Source organism: Symphalangus syndactylus, chromosome 10, assembly GCF_028878055.3.
Source record: "Symphalangus syndactylus isolate Jambi chromosome 10, NHGRI_mSymSyn1-v2.1_pri, whole genome shotgun sequence".
In the NCBI taxonomy this organism is placed as follows: Eukaryota; Metazoa; Chordata; class Mammalia; order Primates; family Hylobatidae; genus Symphalangus; species Symphalangus syndactylus.
Window position 1 is genome coordinate 62419059 of NC_072432.2, and position 23607 is coordinate 62442665.

At 36.5% G+C, this 23607-nt stretch overlaps 1 protein-coding gene across 3 annotated transcripts in view; it reads right to left on the bottom strand.

The window, feature by feature from the left end:
* USO1 (USO1 vesicle transport factor) overlaps nucleotides 1-23607 on the bottom strand; it is a 96597-nt gene that overhangs the window by 18122 nt on the left and 54868 nt on the right. For 2 of the 3 annotated variants that reach the window (XM_063610354.1, XM_063610353.1), the window contains 7 exons: nucleotides 22231-22351; nucleotides 14241-14419; nucleotides 9921-10061; nucleotides 7007-7095; nucleotides 6448-6602; nucleotides 3325-3536; nucleotides 1874-1894 (listed from right to left, as the gene is read on the bottom strand). In XM_063610354.1, coding sequence (XP_063466424.1) covers nucleotides 1874-1894; nucleotides 3325-3536; nucleotides 6448-6602; nucleotides 7007-7095; nucleotides 9921-10061; nucleotides 14241-14419; nucleotides 22231-22351 — 918 coding nt within the window. The remainder of the gene's footprint in view (nucleotides 1-1873; nucleotides 1895-3324; nucleotides 3537-6447; nucleotides 6603-7006; nucleotides 7096-9920; nucleotides 10062-14240; nucleotides 14420-22230; nucleotides 22352-23607) is intronic. The other variant, XM_063610355.1, reaches the window with a different exon arrangement.

Sequence of the window (23607 nt, forward strand, 5' to 3'; positions counted from 1 at the left end):
AGAAACCAGAAAGTATAAGATAAAAATAGAAGTATAATTCCTTAAAGCCTTTTTTGGGGGGAGTGGAGACCGGGTCTCGCTCTATCAGGCTGGAGTGCAGCAATCATAGCTCACTGCAGCCTTGAACTCCAGAGCTCAAGCGATGCCCCCACCTCAGCTTCCAAAGTGTTAATATACAGGTGTGAGCTACCACGCCTGGCCTAGTAAATTCCTTAAAATCTGAACATGGAAAGGCCTTTTCTAAGTATGACTTAAAATGCAGAAGCCATAAAAGATAAGTCTGAGAAAAAAAAAAAAATCCAAAACAAAACACCAAGGTCAAAAGACAAATGACATACCAGAAAAAAAAAAAATCCGTAACTCATATTAAAAACAAGGGTTAAGTACGTTAATATAAAATGCGCAGAGGATATAAATAAAAGGAAAAGTACACATCTCTTTTCAGAGTCCCTAGAGTGTGTGAACCATTGAGAAAATCTGAGAAAACAAATGGAGGCTAAAACTGTAATTTGAGAGCATTCTCAGGGGTAATTATAAACCACAGATTTTACACAATAAAAGAGAACTACAAACAAAATATTTGAAGCTGAGGGCTGGGCGCAGTATCTCACACCTGTAATCCCAGCACTTTGGGAGGCCAGGTAGGTGGATCACCTGAGATTAGGAGTTCGAGACCAGCCTGGCCAACATGGTGAAACCCTGTCTTTACTAAAAATACAAAAATTAGCTGGGCGTGGTGGTGTGCACCTGTAATCCCAGCTACTCAGGAGGCTGAGGCAGGAGGATCGCTTGAACCCGGAAGGCAGAGGTTGCGATGAGCCAAGATTGTGCCATTGCACTCCAGTCTGGGCAACAGAGTGAGACTCCGTCTCAAAAAAAAAAAAGAAAGAAAAGAGCATGATGGAACTTTCTGGGATTATGAAAATGTTCTACATCTTGTTTCGGGTGGTGGTTACAGAGATACACTCAAACACCAAAAATCATCACATGAAACACAGAAGGTCTATGCATTTTATTGTATATAAATTAATACCTCAAAAAAAAATTCCCTTTCAAATGACTGACATGTATACTTATAAAGTATTTTCCCTAATATAAAATTCTGCAGGCTAAAGCTGCAAAATATGTATGTGTGTGTGTAAGTTAATGACACATGTTAAATCATGCTCATACACAAAGATACAATTCATAACAGGACCTCATTTATTACTACCCACATTATTCAACTGAAACTCATGCCCAAACATAGATATTAAGGTACACTCCTTTTCTGCCAAATACTCACACAAAACAAAACAAAACAAAACAAAACAAAAATAGCACTTTCCCCACACACAGCAAAAACGAATCTTCAGTGGTAGCTGTAGCATACGGATTATATTCAGAATAATCCATAATATTTCATTTAAACTATTTCAAATTATAAAATTATACTTACTATTGTACATTTTAAATAATCTAGTATAAAAATCATCATCACATTCTTTCATATGCTGATTAATTAAAGACAAAATTCTTAATCCTGAATTCTACTTCCTTTGAAATGGCTTCAGAGAAAATAAATAGGCAAGCTTGGAGAAAAAACACAAAAAATCAAAACCAAGGAAATCCAGAAAGTGCAAGCATCCCCAGAAGAAGCACAAGTATAGATTCAGATTCTCATTCCCACAGTGTTTAGTAACACCAATACAATATCCCATGGAGAAAAACTGGAGAGCCATTTACAATAGAAATAAATTGGCTGACACGCAAAAGTGTGAGTAGAATGTAACTTCAAACAAGCAGTTAAAAAAAACCAATCAGCAAAACCCAAGACAGAGAAAAAGCTTTGCTGGAAGAGGAAAATGCCTAAGCTTAATCAAGTGATACATACCCGTCTGTCGATCTTATCACCCTGCAAATTATACATTACAAATTATTCATTCATATTACTACTTTAGAAAAGTCTAAATCTGGAAAAATCCCTCAAATACGTTTTCATAGTCTCTCTACAAACTCAAGCCAATAATTTGGGACAGGATGGTTCTAATGAGACTTCTTTTATACAATAAAAAGTTAGAGGATACATTTAGAGGATATATATTTTAGAAGATAAAGGATAATTTTATAGCACTGTGATTACTTAAGAGTGGGGAAGACACTACCATCTTTAGCACTTCTCATCATGCATTCATTGTAATTTCAATGTTAAAGTGAAGTCTGTGGTGATGGTGATGCGAGAGATAATTACTGTTTGGCTTTAAAATAAAACTGTTGTTAACAGATAGCAACATGAGAATGCAAAGTAGTAAGTAAAGACATAAAAATTTGGGGTAGTTTTTTTAATCTCTAAGAGGTAAGTGATAAAGACAAAATAAGCTTTCAATTAAACCAATTTTAAACTTCAACTTCCTTTTCACTATAGTTACTTTTTAAGCTTTCATTTATAATTTCTATGGATGGAGCTAATGTTTCTTTAAAAGCTCAAAATAAAGAAAAATGCAACGAGTGTGGCAGGATTAAAAACTAAAGAAGGACACAACCACATTATTATGGGGAGTGGGTAGGATAACTACTGCTAGAGCAGTGTACAGAACAATTTTAGATTTAGTCACATTTTTACTTTCCCTGAGTGACTCTAAATGTCAATGACTTTAGAGTTTTGCTAAAGGATGAACTTGAACTGTTCAATAGCAAGGCTGGTACGTGTGGGGAAATCACGTAACAGAAAGTGACATTCCTAAATGCCTAGCACCTACACTTCAATAAAGCTTTGTTGTTCTCATTAAGAGTCTAAGACATGCAAAACTTTTTGTTATGTTTTCCTACATCTTTACTAGGTAAATTATACGCACTGGGGACTTAAGGATTTAAGAACTCATGAACCTCAAGGAGATATACTGTATAACTATATATACAAGGGACCACTGATCTATTGTTTCTAGATGATCAATTGCTTTGGGAAGAGAAAGAGGGAAATACACAGCTATGAACTACTTTACTCCCTCCCATAAACTAACCTGAATTCAGTTACTGAGAAGAAAGAGAAAAATGACATGCAAGAACACTGTGGATAATTTAAAAACAAGACAAAACCCTCAAAATACCTTTCTACCCAGAACATGTATTTTCATCATGATGCAGACCTTATAACTATTTAGCAAAACTATTCCTCTAAGAGTATTTATTGCTTTTTCTCCACAAAACTGTTTCTGATTATGATGAACTAATAAGCAGAATAAGTCTTCTCTGTCCTTTTTCATCTGCATCTTCTAAAGACATCCTTAAATCCTGTATCACTGACATCAAAACGTATAGAACTTTTTCCCTTATGCAAAACTTTACCTGTGAAAGAATATTGGTGCACTGTTGAAGTAAAGAAACTGGAGGGTTGCCAATACTTGTAGCAAGTTGAACCCTGAGCAACTGTTCTTTCTGGGTGGCATTTTCTTGCAACGCATGGGCAAGGGCCACAGCAGCACACCAGTTTGAAAGTGAATCAGTAGAAAACAAACCTCCACATAATAACTGGCCAGCTGAAACTGAATTACCTGTTGCTACAAAGATGGCAGGCAGACAATAAAAATACATTAGATTTTGACGTAAACCAAATTTTAAATAAATTGTTTTCTGTACACATAAAATAGTGTGAAATACCATTAAATATAATCATTAAACATGTATTAATTAGTAGTATTAAATATACTTTCAAAATGATAAAAGTCTGCTTTTCAAAGCAAAATGAACAATGAGAGAAAGTTATCTTGGAAGAAAAGTAACAGAACAAAGAAATACAGGTGGCGGCTGGGCATGGTGGCTCACGCCTGTAATTCTAGCACTTTGGGAGGCTGAGGTGGGAAGATCCCTTGAGGCCAGGAGTTGGTGATGCATGCCTGTAGTCCCAGCTACTTGGGAGGCTAAGGCCTGAGGATCACTTGAGCCCAGGAGTTTGAGGCTGCAGTGAGCTATGGACTGTGCCACTGCACTCCAACCTGGATAAGAGTGATACTTTATCTTCAAAAAAAAAAAAAAAAAAAAAAAAGGAGAGAGAGAAAAGAAACACAGGTTGAGTATCCCTTATCCAAAATGCTTGGGACCAGAAGTATTTCAGAAAGAAGATGTGGTATATACACACAATGGAGTACTATTCAGCCATACAAAACAATGAGATCTAGTCATTTACAACAACACAGATGAATCTGGAGATCATTATGTTAAGTGAAATAAGCCAGGTATGTAAAGACAAACATTTGTTCTCACTTACTTGTGAGAACAAATAAAAATCAGAACTAAATTATTTACCATCAATGGTAGAGGTCAAATTTATTTGCCTTTATTTGTGGGATCTAAAAATTTGTGGGAATTCATGTACACAAGAGATTACAAAGGTGGTTATCAGAGGCAGGGCAGGGTAGTGGGAAGTTAGAGGGAAGATGGGGATAATGAGTACAAAAATATCGTTAGAAAGAATGAATAAGATATATCATTTGATTGCACAACAGGGTGACTATAATAAAAAATAAGTGTATATTTTATTTTTTGTTTGTTTTTTTTTTTTGGAAAAAGGGTCTCACTCTGTTTGCCCAGACTGGAGTGTGGTGGTGCAATTTCAGTTCACCGCAGCCTCGACCTCCCAGGCTCAGGTGATTCTCCCACCTCAGCCTCCCATGTAGCTAGGACTACCGGTGTGTACCACCATGCCTGGCTAATTTTTTTTTTTTTTTGAGATGCAGTCTCACTCTTGTTGCCCAGGCTGGAGTGCAATGGCACGATCTCAGTTCACTGCAACCTCCGCCTCCCAAGTTCAGGCGATTCTCCTGCCTCAGTCTCCCCAGTAGCTGGGATTACAGGCATGTGCCACCACGCCCAGCTAATTTTTATATTTTTAATAGAGACGGGTTTTCACCATGTTTGCCAGGCTGGTCTTGAACTCCTGACTTCAGATGATCCACCCACCTTGGCCTCCCAAAGTGCTGGGATTACAGGAGTGAGCCACCAAGCCCTGCCTAAATTTTTGTATTTTTAATAGAGATGGAGTTTCACTATGTTGCCCAGGCTGGTCTTGAACTCCTATACTCAAGCAATATGCCTGCCTTGGCCTCCCAAAATGCTGGAATTGCAGGTGTAAGCCACCACGCCTGGCTTAAGTATACATTTCAAAATTACTTAATGAGTGCAATTAGATTATTTGAAACACAAAGGCTAAATATTTGAAGGAATGTTAAAAAAAAAAAAAAAAGAAGCATTTCAGATTTCAGATTTGGGATGCTCAACTTGTATTATAATATTTTCAGCATCAAACTGATGATGGTAACATTCCAAAAAATTACCTTAATTAAAAACAACATTTCTAAAACAAACTTAAGGAAATGCCACATTTTGATCATTCTACTACATCAGGGTCTTATTTTCATTAATGATCAATAATTTTTTTATGGTAATTTTTTACCAAATTTTTTTGGTAAGTCTAATTAAACAGACTTAAATTCTAACAAAAAATCTCAATGTATGTAATTAAAATGAGTTTTATTGATGTTTCCAATTACCTTTATGAAACTGCTCTTAAAGTTTAAAGTTAACAAAGGTAAATATTTAAAAAATTTGTCTTAGGTAAGATGAAATATTTAAAGAACCCATAAAAAGGGTAATGACTCTAACCTATACTAGAACAACAGACTGAAAGTTAAATGTGATTTAATGGTAAAATTCATTTTCTTTTTCTTAATTTTTATTTTTGAGGCAGAGTCTCTCTCTGTTGCCCAGGCTGGAGTGCAGTGGCACAATCTCAGCTCACTGCAACCTCTGCCTCCAGGATTTGAGCGATTCTCCTGCCTCAGCCTCCTGAGTAGCTGGGATTAAAGACATCTGCCACCACGCCCAGCTAATTTTTGTATTTTTAGTAGAGACGGGGTTTCACCATGTTGGACAGGCTGGTCTCGAACTCCTCGTCTTAGGTGATCTGCCCACCTTGGCCTCCCAAAGTGTTGGGATTACAGGTGTGAGCCACCGCACCTGGCAAAATTCATCTTTAGAATGACAATTATAATTAACAGTAGATTCTGTTTACTGGCATCTATACATGCTAAGTTTTGGTGTGAGTACTTTATGTAATGTAATGCATGTAACTGCATTAATCCTCACAATGGTCCTAATGGGGTATTAACCCCACACAGAGATGGTATTATTAGCCCCCATAACTCAGTAAGGCTCAAGTTAAAAAGTTATACAGCAAAAGTTATACAGCAAAAGTGAAAATTCTACAATGCAAACTTTGGTCTGACTCCAAAGCCTGTTGTCTAAATTTACCTGCAGGCCTTAGAATTCAGGTGTTTTTTTTTTTTTTTTTTTTTTTTTCTCTCCTAAGCATACAAAGTATTTTAGGCTAAAGCATAGAAAGAAAGAATCAATTAAAAGCTTGACAGACAACGATTTACTTTTTCAAATAAAAATTAGAACTAAATTATTTACCATCAATGGTAGAAGGTAAAAGTGTTGACACGATTTCTCCTTGTCCTTTTTGGTTTTTATACAAGAAACACTGGAAACAATAGAGAACAGCACAGCGCAAAACAAATGGCTGCCTTTCATTAACCATGGACATGAGAAGTACTACAATTGCCGGTCTGTTGCATTTAAAAAGAAAAGAACAAAATGAAACACTGCAACCCAAGTATACAAGTCAATAACTAGTCATTTTTGTTGACTGAAGAATCATAACCAGAGCACCAGCAAGTTAAGTATTTCCATCTCTATTTCACAGAAAACTGTAGCTGACAGAAGTGAAGTGACTGCTTGCTTAAGGCATACAGCTAGGATGTGGACGACATGATATCTGAATCTAAGTATCTAAATTCCAAAGACTACCAACTCTTTTAAAATATCAATATCATTTATCTTGTCAGATAATTTCTAGTTTCAAAACATACAACTAAACTTCTTTAAAGAGAGTAAGATGTGTATATGAGATACATTAACAACCCAAAGTTTTTACTTCCTCAGAGTAATCTCAGTATTTCCCTTTTTCTACCTTGGTGGGTTTGAAGGTGCATTTACAGATGCAAAGTAGTCTTGGTTTATTTGGCAGCCTCGAATAACTTCTGATACAGTATTTATGGTCTGTTAAGGGGAAGAAAGAAAAAGAACATTTAGAGAAATTAAGTCAAGAAGGAAAATACGTTTTCAATAGAAAAAAATCTTATATTCCACTTTTTAAGTGCCAAAATTCAGGCACAAAAACATCAATGATAACATTATAATCTTGTAACACTTCCTCAAGGGAAAATTTTAAAGCATTAAGCATGGGTCTCCAATAAAATAACACTTGACAGGCATTTTAAATCTCAAAAACTATAATACTATTATCTATGAGATAAAATATTTTATAAAAACAGAAAAAGGTTTTAAAATAATAATCAAAGAACAAATTTAAAAGGTTAAAAAATTCAATTTAAGGATGAAATTAAAAAATAAAAAGACTATTTCAAAACATGTTATACAAGATAAATATATACCATTTTTATTTGTTAATTAAAAATTAATTTTTAAAAAGACAAATTACCCAGAAAGTCTACTAACAGAGTTGCAGAAAGAGAACAGAAAAGAAGCCAGGCGCGGTGGCTCATGCTTGTAATCCCAGCACTTTGGGAGGCCCAGGTGGGTGGATCACTTGAGGTCAGGAGTTTGAGACCAGCCTGACCAACATGGTGAAACCCTGTCTCTACTACAAATACAAAATTAGCTGGGCGAAGTGGTACGTGCCTGTAATTCCCATTACTTGGGAGGCTAAGGCAGGAGAAATGCTTGAACCTAGGAGGTGGAGGTTACAGTAAGCCAAAATAGTGCCACTGCACTCCAGCCTGGGTAATAGAGCAAGAAACAACAACAACAGCAACACAAAACAGAAAAGAGAAAATTATCAGGCAATGCCAAAAACATCCTCAGAACTGAAGGATGTAATTTCCAGCTGAAGGTGCTCAGTGAATGATAAAAATAACTGGGGAGCAAGGGAGTGGGGAAAAGGTCCACAGGACAGCACATCATCAGTAAATTTCAGAAAATCAAAAATAACAGATCTCAAAAGTTTCCAGAGAGAAAAAGATTACAATTAAAAAAAAAAAAAGTAGGATTATAATGGCTTTAATCTTCAAACTTCCTAACAGCAACACTAGAATGATGTTCGGAAAGTTGAGTATTAGTGATTTCCAACCCTGAATTCCATATCTAGCCAAACATTAAATTAATTCTGAAAGTAGAGGAATGACATTTTCAGACATGAAAGAGCAAAAAATAAAAAAAATTCTGTTATTTATTCTTTTTTTTTTTAGAAAATTAAGACAAATAATGGCCGGGTGCAGTGGCTCATGCCTGTAATCCCAGCACGTTGAGAGGCTGAGGTGGGCAGATCACTTGAGGTCAAGAGCCTGGCCAACGTGGTGGAACCCCGTCTCTACTAAAAATACAAAAAATTAGCTGGGCGTGGTGGCAGTCGCCTGTAATCCCAGCTACTGGGGAGGCTGAGGCAGGAGAATTGCTCAAACCCAGGAGGCGGAGGTTGCAGTGAGCCAAGATTGTGCCATTGCACTCCAGCCTGGGCAACAAGAGTGAAACTCCAACTCCAAAAAAAAAAAAAAAAAAGAAAAGAAAACAAAAGAAAATTAAGAAAATAAAGTTAATGAACCAAGGGATAGAGGAAAAAGATATGTGATCCAGGCCAGGAGCACTGGCTCATGTCTATAATCCCAACATTTCGGGAGGCCAAGATGGCTGGATCATTTGAGGTCAGGAGTTCGAGACCAGCTTGGCCAACATGGTGAGACCTTGTCTCTACTAAAATTACAAAAATTAGCTGGGCGTGGTGGCGGATGCCTGTAATCCCAGCTACTCAGGAGGCTGAGGTAGGAGAATTGCTTGAACCCAGAAGGCGGGGGTTGCAGTGAGCTGAGATCATGCCACTGTTACTACAGCCTGGGCAACAGACTGAGACTCTGCACAAAAAAAAAAAAAAAAATACAGGATCCAGATAACCAAGGAAGCCAAGTCAGGAGACAAGTAAAGGAAATCTTAGGAAGATGGCAAAAGAAAGTCCCAGGACAAGAGACATAGGGAAGAATTAGAGCACAGATTGGAGTAGGAGAATGGAGGGTCTGCGGGTGGCCTGCGGTGGGAAACAAAGTGTTAAGTATATGATTATTAAGCATATATACCTATGCATATATAGAGTAACAGTAAAATGAAGAACACAATTATGACTCATGGATGAGAAAAATGTATATTTAAAAAAGGATATAGGGCTCTATTTGGCTTAGCAGGAATGGGATCAATACAGCTGTAAAAATATAAACCCCAACTACTGATTTAAATATAAATTCCATAAAATAATTACGAGGCGACATGAGGAAGTGGGACTTACAGTAAGGACAACTGAGGCTGAAGGCAGTTATTTTTGTTATAAAATTTTTATTATTATTTGTACTTTTGATATTGCACATGTTAATCTGAGAAAAATTTAAAAAATATAAACGAACTTTTTTTCTTCAAACTAACTTCTTTTTCTTATAGGTAAGCAACAGAGAATGCCACACATTAGCGGAAAAGAATTTACTATTCAATGAATCTACCGGTTGAGTAAGACTAAGTCACTTTGTTCTCAAAATAAAAACGAAATCATACTGTGCACTCCTGTTGAATATAATAAAATCAATGAGAAATCTTTGTAGATGGATCTGCAAAGCTTTAACATTATTATTTATGTACTATAAAACTCGAGGGATGAGTATATCTTTTGGAATCAATTATGTGAATTATATTTTAGTAAGATCATTAAAAATTTTAACCTAAAAAATGGTTAACTATTGTAGTTTTTCCTTCAGCAAATATCTAATTCTTCCTAGGATTCAGGATTTCAACTCCCACAGAGTGGGCTTTGACTTTATTTGCTTTACCTCAGTCAGGATATCAGCAGGAACCCCAGTAGCCATTAGGATAGTACAAAGCTGCTGCAATAACCCACACTGGAACATAGCCTTCTGGCAGCTACTGGTAGCACCAGGAGGGTTGGTGGGAGATACCAATACACGAACAAGCTGTGAAAGAAAGAGAAAACAAAATTTGTCTTATAAAGATTTGAAAAGGCTTGCGGCAAATCTGATCTATGTGAACAAGAAAGTCTGCATGGAGTACTCCCTTAGCTGCTTAGCTACATTTGGGTGATCTTTCTTTCGTGCTCCCATGGCAATAGTTCTGTGATAGTAATATTACATTACGCCTCTTAAACTTAAGGTTGTCTTCTTCAGGTGACTGTGAACTCCCAGAGAGAAACTGCCTTGGTCATTTTTGTTTCCCAAAGAAGCACAGTACTTGTAACAGTACATATTTAATAAGTAAATGAATGAATAAGTTACAGAGTGGCAGATTTCTTTTCAAAGTTAATAATGAACTATCTAGTAAGAGAGCAGGTCTGAAAACAGAATGACCTGACGTGTGATAAATTTCCCCTAAACTGGAAATATTTAAAGAGAGGCTAAAACCAAAACTGGAGAGATGGTAAAAGATTCATGTATTAGGCATGGGGTGGGCTGCATTGATTGCTAATGCGAATTAAATCCCTATGATTCTATGATTACTTGGACTGTAAACATAAAATTTCAGAAACATGAAAAAAGTCATCTGAAATAACTATTTAACACAGTTATGTCTCCAAATTCATTTTACATGTGTGTCACATTTTAAAACTACAGTTATGTGTATATGTATATGTGCAAAATCTTATAAATCAAGATCAAATGGGGGTATTTATGATAATACCTTGTTAACAACAAAGTGCTGTGTAAACATTAACTATTATTTTATAGGAGATACATAGAAGTAATAATGACTTAAGCGAGTAAACCAAAACACTTGTATTACTACAGCTGACACATATTGTGATCTATGGATTGACTCCACTAAGAAAGGGGATTTTTTGTGAGGGAGGAGTTAAATACTAAAACAAAAAAAAGTTTGAAAAGTGGTATTTTTTATTGTTAATGAATAAAAAGGTAACCAGAAATCACTAAAATTAGAGAAAAATTCAACCAGTAGTTAACTCAGTGAGTAATGACAAAATAGATTTAGATGTTTCCATGTCTGGCTTAACAGACATCTCAAAGAGGGTACATTAATAAATTGATGTCACTGAAGAGAAGGTCAGGATTACATTGGTTCCTGTCCTTGGACTTTTCTAGTGAGATTTCTGGTGTTTTTTCCTCCCTTAATTTATTTCCCTCCTATCCTTACTACTTCTTTTCCTTCTTTTTTTGAGTATTTAAAACAAATACTAGGCAATATGTCAATTCTACCACAAATAATTCTGTATGCATCTCCACTTGATATTTTTTGAAATATAATCATACCATTATTACATCGGACAAAATCAACAGTAATTTTCCACTATCATCTAATAGCAGTTGAGTGTCTTTACTGATGATGTAAATAAAGAAAAAGGGAATATTTATGAGGATAAAAGAGATCTAATAGCAACATGTAAATATATGAAATATTCACAAGGAATGAACGTGTGTCGTTCCAGAAAGCAAAAGTAAATTTACAGAAGTCATATCAAGATAGTTTATGACTTAATATATAAAGTTTCTAATAAGATTATCTCATAAGGTTATGAACTTTCTGGGAGCCATTGGCAGTATCTTCCCAATAAAATGCCATAGAAGAGACTCTCGCAGGGATAAAAAGTAGACTAGTCATAAAGCTATAATTTTATTAAAAAAATAAAATATTTTATAACTAAAAAACTTTTCAGAAGATGTTTTCCCTAAATTTAGTCTGCAAAATTTGAATTAAAACTCTGCAAGCAGATCAATTTCTGTTTTTAGTGGCTCAGAATGCAATCATGGTAACTGTGATGATGAATAGTTCCAATACAGAATGTGTATGTCCAAACAGGAAAACAACGATGCATTTTTATTTAGTGTATAATAGAGAACTTAAAATACAGGCAACTCTAAATAAAGTTATACACAAAGTATTCCAACAGGTTCTAACAGAATAGCAGAAGATAACTCCTGGCCTGTAAAGTCATGAGTGAATCTACTATTCAGTATTGCAGGTGGAGAACATATTAAAATGAATTAAACTCAGTTCCTCTGCTTTGGAGTTTATGGTCTTCACAACAAGTGTAAGAGAAAAAGGCTTTACTAAGCTATAGAAAGCCAGTTTATTCACTTTTTAAAAGTAAAGAATTCTTAAAGAATCAACTTGTTATATAACAAGAATATTGTATTTTTCTGTTTACATGCTGTACTCTAATAATTTTTTGGTAATTTTTTTTTTTTTTCCTGAGATAGAGTCTCACTCTGCTGCCCAGGCTGGAGTGTGTGGCGTGATTATGGTTCAATGCAGCCTCAACCTCCGAGCTTAAGTGATCCTCCCCCTCAGCCTCCTGAGCAGTTGGGACAATAGGTGGACACCACCACACCGGGCTGATAAAGACCATGTTGCCCAGGTTGGTCTCAAACTCCTAAGCTCAAGTGATCCCCACCTGCCTTGGGCTCCCCACGTGCTGGGATCACAGGTGTGAGTCACCACACCTGACCTACTTTACTTTTTAAACAGTGACACTTCCTTCAGAATAATTCTTTACATAGTACCCTAAACCATAAAACATGTGTAGCTTCCTCAAACAATTTAAATTTTCACTGTTTGATACAAAATACATGTTTTTGTATATCATTATTCTCTCACCCTCTCTAATCACATTTTGGAAATTACTTTTCTAGAGGAATTTCCTTATTTAAGAAAGCAGTGTAGGCTGGGCATGTGGCCCACACCTATAACAGCAGCACTTTGGGAAGCTGAGGCAGGAGAATTGCTTGAGCTCAGGAATTCCTGACCAGCCTGGCAATATAGTGAGACCTTATGTCTACTAAAAATAAAAAAACCAGTCAGGTGTGGTGGCTTGCGCCTGTAGTCCCAGCTACTCAGGAAGCTGAGGTGGGGGGATTTCTTGAGCCAGGGAGGTTGAGGCTGCAATGAGCTGTGAAGACACCACTGCACTCAGCCTAGGCAACTAAGTAAGAACCTGTCTCTTAAACAAAACAAAATAAAGCAGTGTTGAACAAAGGTATCAAGGTTACCACTTGGTGACACTGTTTCTAAAACATTAAAAAACTATTAACTTCTTAAATGTATAATACCAACATTTGAAAACAGAAATGATGAGTTGGGAGTACAAATAGACTCTGTGACTAAGTTCTCCTGGAAAATACTTTTTTAACAGTTTTTAGGCATATTCTAACTAGGGTAACTGCATAATTTATAATCCAAACCAGGACACTTTTGAAGTGAAAGAGGAAGCTATTAGTAATTACAAAACGAATACTGTACTGGCAAACTGGGACACAGATTACCCTAATTATCAATCCTATGCAGGCAACTCCCACGGCATGGGACAACATTCAGCCTCTAATTACTAGCGGAGCTAACCATCTAGTTAGGTCCACAACTTCCGAGAGACACAGGTATAATTCAGAGACATTCAAAGGCCCACAAGAATTATGAGTTCATAAGTGAGGAGACTAGTATAAACTTAAGAGTTTGGAGAAGGAGATTCAATAAAGGAGTAAGTAAGTAAACTACTTCAAAGAACTTCAAAATTTTCTCTGATGAGGAAATAATTTGGGATCCTACTGTCCTCACTTTTATTATTACCACTAAGCTTTCACCATAAAGCATCAATAAATCACAGGTGGTCTGTCAATGTAACATGTATTCGAGTTAAAACTCAGACTAATCATCTTTGGGCGCAGGACATGATCATTTATTTCCTAGCATCTAGTGCCTGGCTCTCAGTAAATGCTTACTGAATGAATTTATTTGAACTTAATAGTTTGAATATTAAAATTTATCCTATTAGAGCCCTAAGTGAAGAAAGTACGTTTTTAAAAATTCAAATCAACAATCTAACCTATTATTCCTTAATGTAAAACCCATCAGGAAACTGTATGTCTGAATTTGCTTTAAAATCATACAGCAAAGAGAGGAATAAATGATGAAACAAAATTGCCAGATGTTAATAACTGTCAAAGCTAAATAATGGGTAGGTAGGATCTCTAGGCTAGAGGATAACTGCAAATTTCCATATTACAGTTTTTTTAAGCCAACCTGAAACCCATCAAATATTCTGGATTTGTCAAATACAAGCAATTTTCTTCTCTTTGAAAAGATCACTGTCAAAATTCTTACCATATTTATGTCTAAGGATAGTATACCTGTAGCATTAGATGTAGATTGGTCACTTTCTGTGCAGACCAGCCAGAATTTTCATCTCCAACTTCAAACCAAGGTTTCATACGTTGAATATATGAGCCTTCTTTAAAAAAATTTTGATTGGAGTTGTTGTTTTTTAACAAGTTTTGGAGCAAAATCAAACAATCTTCAACTACTATACCTGGGGAAATAATGTAAAACACAAGTGTTAAGGTTCATAAAACCTGACGCAAAACTCCCAAACATTTTCAAAAAGATAAATCTCCACGCTCAGCATCTCTTCAATATGGCCAGGCAGATAGATAGTCTGTTCTGACACCTGATGGCCACAGGCCATAACCTGCATGCTCTTTCTCATGTACCCCAAAGATCTCTTGACTTCTACGTCAAGTACCCAATCGCCTTAGTAACTCATCGTTTATCTTCAAATCCCGGCTTAAACATCATTTCTTCAGGAATGATTACCAAGACTACAGGACTAGGTTAGCGTCACCAGCTACATGCTCTCGCAGTAGCCTTCTCCTTTTATTATTAGATAGTGTTTGTCTTCTCCACTAGATTATAATTCGCAAACGCTTGTGAACAGCCTACTTACCTCTGTATCTTTAGCAGAGACAGAGACATGATATCATGTATATACACAGTACTTAACTATTAAACATTTGTTGAATGAATCAACCATATCTTATTTGATCTCTAAGAAGCTCTTAACATTGTTTGTCTCTTCCTTGAAACTTCCCTTGATTTCTAAAACGTTACTCTCTCTTGATTTTCCTTACAGCTCTGCAGGTGCTCGATCTTTCATTGTTTCTGTCCTCCATGGTTTTATCCTTTTTCTTCTTTGTTTACAGCATATACTCTCCAGGGCAGTTTCATTCACACTACAGCTTTCACTATTATCACAGTGAAAACTCTCCAATTGATCTCTACTTTACCAAGTACTAATAGATTAACCAATAGCCTCCGTTTCTTCTGATAAACATATTGACTGATGCTGGATGCTGTACGTAACGATGAGTAATCTCATCTGGTACATCAACACTTTAACTCCTAATAGTTGAGCTGTATGTTGACAAAAATCAATTATTTTTTTTAAAAAAGACATCATTTTTTAGAGCAGTTTTAGGTTTATAGAAAAAGTAAGTACAAATAGAGTTTCTCTACACAGACATCTACTTATTGGTTCCAGACTTCTGCAATAAAGCAAGTATCACAATAAAGTGAGTCCCACAGATTTTTTGGTTTCTTAATGTATACAAAAGTTATGTTTACGCCATAATGTAATTTATTAAGTGTGCAATAGCATTATGTCCAAAGAATGTACATACCTTAATTTAAAAATATTTCATTGCTAAAAAATGCTAATGACTGCCTGAGTCTTCAGTGAGTCATTTTACTCCCAGTAGAAATTCTTTCAAAATTGGAGTCAATTCTCTCAAACCCTAACACTGCTTTATCAACTAAGTTGATGTAATATTCTAAATCCTTTGTTGTCATTTCACCAATGTTCACAGCATCTTCACCACTTTCTTTGCTCATCCATAAGTAATAACCCCTCATCTGTTAAAGTTTGATCATGAGATTGCAAAAATTCAATCACATTTTCAGGCTCCACTTCTAATTCTCTTGTTATTTATACCACATCTTCAGTTGGTTCCTCCACTAAAGTCTTGAACCCCTCCAAATCATCCATGAGGGTTGTTGGAGTCAACTTCCAAACTCCTATAAATCTTGGTATTTTGACTTCCCATGAATTACAAATGTTCTTAATGGTATCTAGAATGGTAAATCCTTTCCAGAAGGTTTTCAATTTACTCTGCCCAGATGCGTCACAGAAATCACTATCTATGGTAGCTATAGCCTTATGAAATGTGTTTCTTAAATATTAAGACTTGAAAGTCAAAATTGCAGGGTGCGGTGGCTCACGCCTGTAATCTCAGCACTTTGGGAGGCTGAGGTGGATGGATCACTTGAGGTCAGGAGTTCAAGGCCAGCCTGGCCAACATGGTGAAACCCTGTCTCTACTAAATTACAAAAATTAGCTGGGCGTGGTGGTGCATGCCTGTAATCCCAGCTACTCACGAGGCTGAGGTACGAGAATTGCTTGAACCTGGGAGGCAGAGGCTGCTATGAGCCGAGATTGTACCACTGCACTTCAGCCTGGGGAACAGAGTGAGACTTGATCCATGGGCTGCAAAATGCATGTTGTGTTAACAGCATGAAAACAATATTATTGGCCGGGCACAGTGGCTCACGTCTGTAATCCAGCACTTTGGGAGGCCATGCGGGTGAATCAAGAGGTCAGGAGTTCGAGATCAGCCTGGCCAACATAGTGAAACCCCATCTCTACTAAAAAAAAAATACAAAAAATTAGCCGGGCACAGTAGTGGGTGCCTGTAATGTTAGCTACTCAGGAGGCTGAGGCAGGAGAATCGCTTGAACCTAGGAGGCAGAGGTGGCAGTGAGCCGAGATCACACCACTGCACACCAGCCCAAGTGACAGTGCAAGACTCCATCTCAAAAAAAAAGAAAACAGTATTACTCTCTTTGTACATCTCCATCAGAGCTCTTGCGTAATCAGGTGCATTGTCAATGAGAAGTAATATTTTGAAAATCGTTTTTTCTAAAGCACTGGGCTTAGAAAACCATGCTCTTACACAGAAGTGTAAGAGATGTGTGTTCAGTAAATCATGCCTTTACATAGATGTGCTGTCTTCCAGGCTTTGTTGTCCATTTATAGAGCACAGACAGAGTAGATTTAGTATATTTCTTAAGGGTCCTAGGATTTTCAGAATGGTGAGCACTGGCTTCAACTTAAAGTCAACAGTGCATTAGCCCTTAACAAGAGAGTCAGCTTGTCCTTTGAAGCTCTGAAACCAGGAGGTGAATTCTCTCTAGATACAAAAGTTCTAGATGGCATCTTCTTCCAATAGAAGGCTGTTTTGTCTACGCTGAACATTTAGCATAATTCATCAATTATCTTAACTAAATCTTCTGGATAAACTTGCTGCAGTTTCTACATCAGCACTTGGTGCTTCACCTTGTACTTCTGTTAGGGAGACAGCTTCTTTCCTTAAACCTCACGCAGCAACATCTGCTAGTTTCATGCACAATATCCATTCTTCCAACTTTCCTTGTGCAGCTTGTTCACCTCTCTCAGACTTCACAGAATTGAAGAGTCAGGGCGTCACTCTGGATTACGCTTGGCTTAATGAAGTGTTGTGGCTGGTTTCATTTTCAGTCCGGACTACTAAAACTTTCTCTACATCAGCAATAAGGCTGTTTTGCTTTCTAATTATTCATGTGTTCACTGGAGTAGAACTTTTAATTTTCTTAAGAACGTTTCCTTTGCATTCACAACTTGGCTATTGGGCCTAGCTTTTGGCCTCAGCTTTTAACATGCCTTCCTCTGTATCTTCAGCAGAGAAAGCTTAAATTTCTAGCTTTTGATTAAAAGTGAGAGATACACAACTCTTGGCTTTCACTTGAACACTTAGAGGCTACTGTAGGGTTATTAATTTGCCTGATTTCAATATTGTTATGTCTCAGGGAATAGGGAGGCCTGAGGGAGGGAGGGAGGGGAAGAGGGGAAGAGAGAGTGGGAGAGAGAGGATGGGCCAGTCTGTGGAGCTGTCAGAATGCATATAACATTTTTGCTTAAGCTTGCCCTCTTAAATGGGCACTGTTTGTGGTACCCCAAAACAACTACAATAGTAACATCAAAAATCGCTGATCACATCACCATAACAGATATAATAATGAAATGTTTGAAATATTAATTGTGACAGAGACATGAAGTGAGGGCGTGCTGTTGGATAAATGGAGTCAACAGACTTATTCAATGCAGGGTTGACACAAGCCTTCAGTTGGTAAAAAAACATATTCCCTGGGAAATGCAATGAAATAATGTATGCCTGTACTTTCCAGTTCCCCCATCATTAATATATTGCATTAATGTGGTACATTTCTTACAATACAATTCATAAATGAATATTAATATACTATTATTAAAGTCCACAGTTTACATTAAGGTTCACTCTGTGCTATAAAGTTCTATGGATTTTAACAGAAGTATAATCTCTTGTCTCCACCATTACAGTATCATACAGAATAGTTTCGTGACCCTAAAAAATACCCTGAGCTTCACCTATTCATCTCTTCCTTCCTCTATCCCCAAATCCCTGGCAACCGCTGATCTAAATATTTATGGTCCACATAGTCTTGCCTTTTCCAGAATGTCATATACAGCCGACCCTTGAACAACAGTTGGGTTTGAACTGCACGGGTCCACTTATATGTTTTCTTCCTCTCTGCCATCCCTGAAACAGCAAGACCAATCCTTCCTTTTGCTCCTCAGCCTACTCAACATGAAGATGACAAGGATGAAGACCTTTATGATAATCCACTTTACTTAATGAACAGTAAATATATTTTCTCTTCCCTCTGATTTTAATGTTTTCTTTTTTCTACCTTATTTTACTGTAAGAATCGAGTATATAATAGACACAACATACAAAATGTATTAATCCACTGCTTATGTTATTGGTAAAGCTTCTGGTAAACATAGTCTATTAGCAGTTAAGTTTTGGGAGAGCCAAAAGTTAAAAAGTAGATTTTCAACTGTCTGGGGCACTGGTGTCCCTAAACCTTAAGTTATTCAAGGGTTAACTATAGTTGGAATAATATATTATGTAGCTTTTTCAGACTGGTTTATTTCACTTAGCAATATGCCTTTATGGTTCCTTTATGTCCTTTCATGGTTTGATAACTCTTTTCATTGCTAAATAACATCCCATTGTATAGATGTAGTACAGTTTATCTATCCATTCAACTACTAAAGGACATCTTGGTTGCTTCCAAGTCTTGGCAATTATGAACAAAGGTGTTTTAATATTCATGTGCAGGTGTTTGTGTGAATATGTCTTAAACTAATTGGGTAAATACCAAAGAGCGTGACTGTTGAGTCATAAAACTATGTTTAGCTTTGTGAGAAACCGCCAAACTGTTTTCTAAAGTAGTTGTACCATTTTGCATTCCCATCAGCAACAAATGTGTTTTTGTTGTTCCACATCTTCGCCATCATTTGGTGTTGTCAATGTTTTCTTTAGTTTTCCTCAATCTAAAAGGCATGTAGTGATATCTCATTGCTTTAATTTGCAGTTCCCTAGTGACATATAATGTTGAGCATCTTTTCATACGGTCATTTGCCATCTGTATATCTTTTTGGTGAGATGTCTGTTCAGATCGTTTGCCTATCTTTAAGTTGGCTTATTGTTTTCTTATTTTTCAGTTTTAAGAATTCTAAATATATTTTAGATACAAGTCCCTTTTCAAACGTGTGTTTTGCAAATATTTTCTTCTCGTCTGTGAAGTGTCTTTTCATTCTCTCGACAGAATCTTTTGCAGGGCACAAGTTTTCAACTTTAATGAAGTCTCATTTATCAATTTTTTTCTATATACACTTTTGGTATTGTATCTAAGAATCAAATGTTTCATTCACAAACCTACCATGCTACTTGCACTGGTTATTAATTAAATACTACATAAAACTACCAAAATATGTGTGAAAACAGTTATTTTTCTGAAAATTAAATTTAAGTCTTTGGCAAAACTCAATGAAAGGAGGTCACTAAAAATACAGCTGTTAAATATGGATAATACAATTCTAAAAGATAGAAAAGTAATTTTAAAAACCCAGAAATATCCTGCAATCTATTTTAAAGAAACCAAAATGCAAATCCTACATGATATATTATAGGTGTGATGTATGCAAGGAAGATGATGAAAAACTTTAATCAGCATACCCATATTCAAAGTAGTAGTTCCGGCCCTATTCCAAAGATTAGTACATAAATATACACCTTTATTTTATTACATTTAACTTTAAAATGCTTAAGGTGCACATTTTAAATGCTTTTCAAGAATTCCTGATTTAACCAGACCTAATCTCTCCAGATTAGAGGCTTCCTCACCTCCTATTGAGGAACCATGTGGATCCTCATCTTACGAGGAGGAACCACTCTATCTGCCTCTTAGTTAGGACCATAAATATCTCCTAAATACGGTCTGCCATTAGGACCATCTGGAGGCTCAGAAGGAAAAAGCATGTCAAAAGCCCTCACTACAACTGGCAGGCCTTCTTTTCAGCATGCATCTTAGTGAACCCTAGAGCCTTAATGGCCACTATCACTTACAAAGAGCCACTGAAACTTGTCTTAGCAACTAGGAAAACTTAGCAAATTCTACCTTTCCTTAAAACCCTATTTTCTTCAATTGCATCCAAAAATGTACACCTCTCTGGTCATCTCTGCTTTCCCAGTTTGTCACTTTACAACAGTTTGCATTTCCCCTCTCCCATTTAATCTCCTTTCAAACGCTTTCATGATGCCATTGCCAACTCTCAGATATTGGTTAATAAAACACGCTATAACCTCAATTATATCTTGAAATGCTCCGTTTCTTTAAAGAATCTGCTTTATCTTGTAATGTTCTCAAGTGAAAGTAATTCGTTTTCAATCCCATGTACCTTAGAGTCAGTATGTTGAATCTATGACTCTCCCAGCCCAGTGTACTTTCGAGAAACCATAGTTCCTCTACTCTCATAAAAAACTCCTGTTCCCTTAAGGCTTGGCTATATGGCTGTACCATCTCTTACTACTTCTCATTGCAGATATATAACAAATTCATAGTCACTATCCTTTGTCCATGGAAAACATCACTGGCATCTTGCTTAAAGTCTTCTTTCTCTAAGCTCCGCTGTCATACTTAATTTTAATTTCAACAGCAACCCGTATAATACCTAGACCACTCAGTTTTTTTGCCTCGTCTTTGGCAATATTCCTCTCTTACTAAAACCTATTTTTGTGGCTCAAGTATTTTCAACACATTTGTTCTATGGCTTCCTTGAGTCTCTTGGCCCATCAATCAGATGCCTTTCTCCCCACTTTTAGAAACCCCCTTCTGTTTTTATTTCCTTCCCTATCTAGCTTAGATTATAGAGATCTTCGTTTCTTCCACTCTACAGAAGTGGAATAGGAATATACTATATTGTCTTGTCTTATTGTCTTTTCATAGCACCTTCCCAGAGAAGGCCCAACCCTGTGAAAAACTATGAGATTTTTTTTCTATATTTGCACGTAGGCAGCTGAGTGCTGCTAAGGGAGAAAATAAATTACACACTCAAGTAGTTGGTGCTTCTGTAAAATCATGGTGAATACCCTTAATGGGGCCCTTATCCCCCTTTTTATTTTTTTGAGGCAGAGTCTCATTCTGTTACCCAGGCTGGAGTACAGGGGTGCAATCTCAGCTCATTGCAATCTCCACCTCCCAGGTTCAAGTGATTCTCATTTCTAAGTCTCCCAAGTAGCTGGGATTACAGGTGTTTACCACCACGCCCAGCTAATTTTTGTATTTTTAGTAGAGACGAGGTTTTGCCATGGTGGCCTGACTGGTCTCGAACTCCTGGCCTAAAGTGATCCACCCACCTCAGCCTCCCAAAGTGCTGGCATTACAGGTATGAGCCTCAAGCCCAGCTGGCATTCGTATCACTTTGAAAATCTTCCTAATTATAATAATTAACTAGCTCTCCTAGTCTCCAAAAGACTATTTCTAACCTTTCCCATTAATTCTCAATTGTGTCCTCCCTATTCACTCAGTATATAATTCTGCCTTCAGCTCAACTCCCTATCACCAAATCTGCAAAAGGACATGCATAATAATCTACAGCTTCAGAAATAGAAGAAACCTAGCAATACAGTATTTGAAGAGATATAGGTGAGATTTTCTAAATCAGGAAAGACACCAACCTAGACTGCAAAAGCCTAACAAATATGAAACAGGATAAAGAGAAATCGATAGTCAACATGCCATAGTGAAAGAAAAACAAAGAGTATAAGTAAGAGTCCCCATTTCTGCCTCCAACTGTATTCCCTACACCCTAACAAGTCAGTGAGTACAAAAGGAATGTCTTCAAATAATTTCTTCATACTATACCTCCATCACTGTTCCCCTCCTCTGAAATAATGTCCAGTAGTCTCTCGAAAGCATTTTCAAATGCAACAATTTTCTGGATTGCACCATTGCTTCTTGTTAGTGCCTGCAGTAGTAAGACACCCTATAGAGATGAAAGAGAATGTTTAGTGGAGTACAACATTTATGAGACATTTTAAAATTACTTCAAAAATCACAGAATTTTAGAACTGGCAGGGATTTTGCAAGCCCAGCTCCTTTACTTTATACATAAGGAAAACAAGAACAGAATAGTTAAGCAAGTTGTCTCCCTAAGGTTATAAACCTCAAAGAGACAGACGCTAGACTAGAATCCTCGTCTAACAATTCCTAGTTCAGTTATCTTTCAACTTTATGATATAAACATACTAGAATTCCTTTATATTCATTAACCACTACATAGCTTTCGTTGCAGCTAAAGAGTTGAGCATGAAAGCATCTGTCTCAGGAATGCCACTGTACATGCTTCACAACAGTAATAATGAAAAACTTGCAATTCAATAATACAAATCAATGAACAACACCACCACCACATTCTAGTAGAGAAAGTTCAGAAATTCTTGTAAACATCTGGCCTCCAAATCCCCAAAACTTGATTCTAAGTCAAAAGAAAAAAGGAAGATGAAAATTGATGCTTTATGAATGGCGTGTCCAACACCAGACAATTCACAGCAGCCTTTGCCTCTGACTTCCACTTTTTCTCAGCTCCTGGTAAGCTGGATATAGTTTACATATTTTACAATATCTTTATCATTCAAGAAAAACTCACTGTTACCCATTTTTGCTTACTTTGGTATTAAGCAATTTATGAGCCCCTAAGTATTGAATAATAGCATGATGGTAAAAAAGACAACAAATATTTTACGAAAAAAAGCACAGATATTATTGTAGAGGAAGAGGAATAGCAAATAGGTAGTAAAAAGTCCCACAGAGGCAAACTAGCTGTTGGCTACCAGTACTGAGTAGGTAAGTATTCATATAAGACGAAAAATGCCTATGACTTTATTGGGCTTATTCCACTCGTTTTCTTGTCAACTTTCAACATTAATATGAGAGAAAAAGGTGAAAACAGTTATTTTTGGATGTCAAATTCTCCCACTTAATGCTGCCAACTTCAGTTTAACTACTACTAACAAAGAGAAGAAGAAATACAGTGGAGAAAATATTTAGGCTCTGAGTTAGATAAAGTGGGTTTAAAAACTGGTTGCCCAAACACTGCCTGTTCCCCAAAAACTAATGAAATAAAAAAATAAAAAATTGGTTGCCCTACTGACTAGCTATGCCAACTTTAAGCAAATTACATGAATTTATAGTATATTCATGTAATATCTTTGTCACAGGGTTTTTATAAAGACTAAAGGA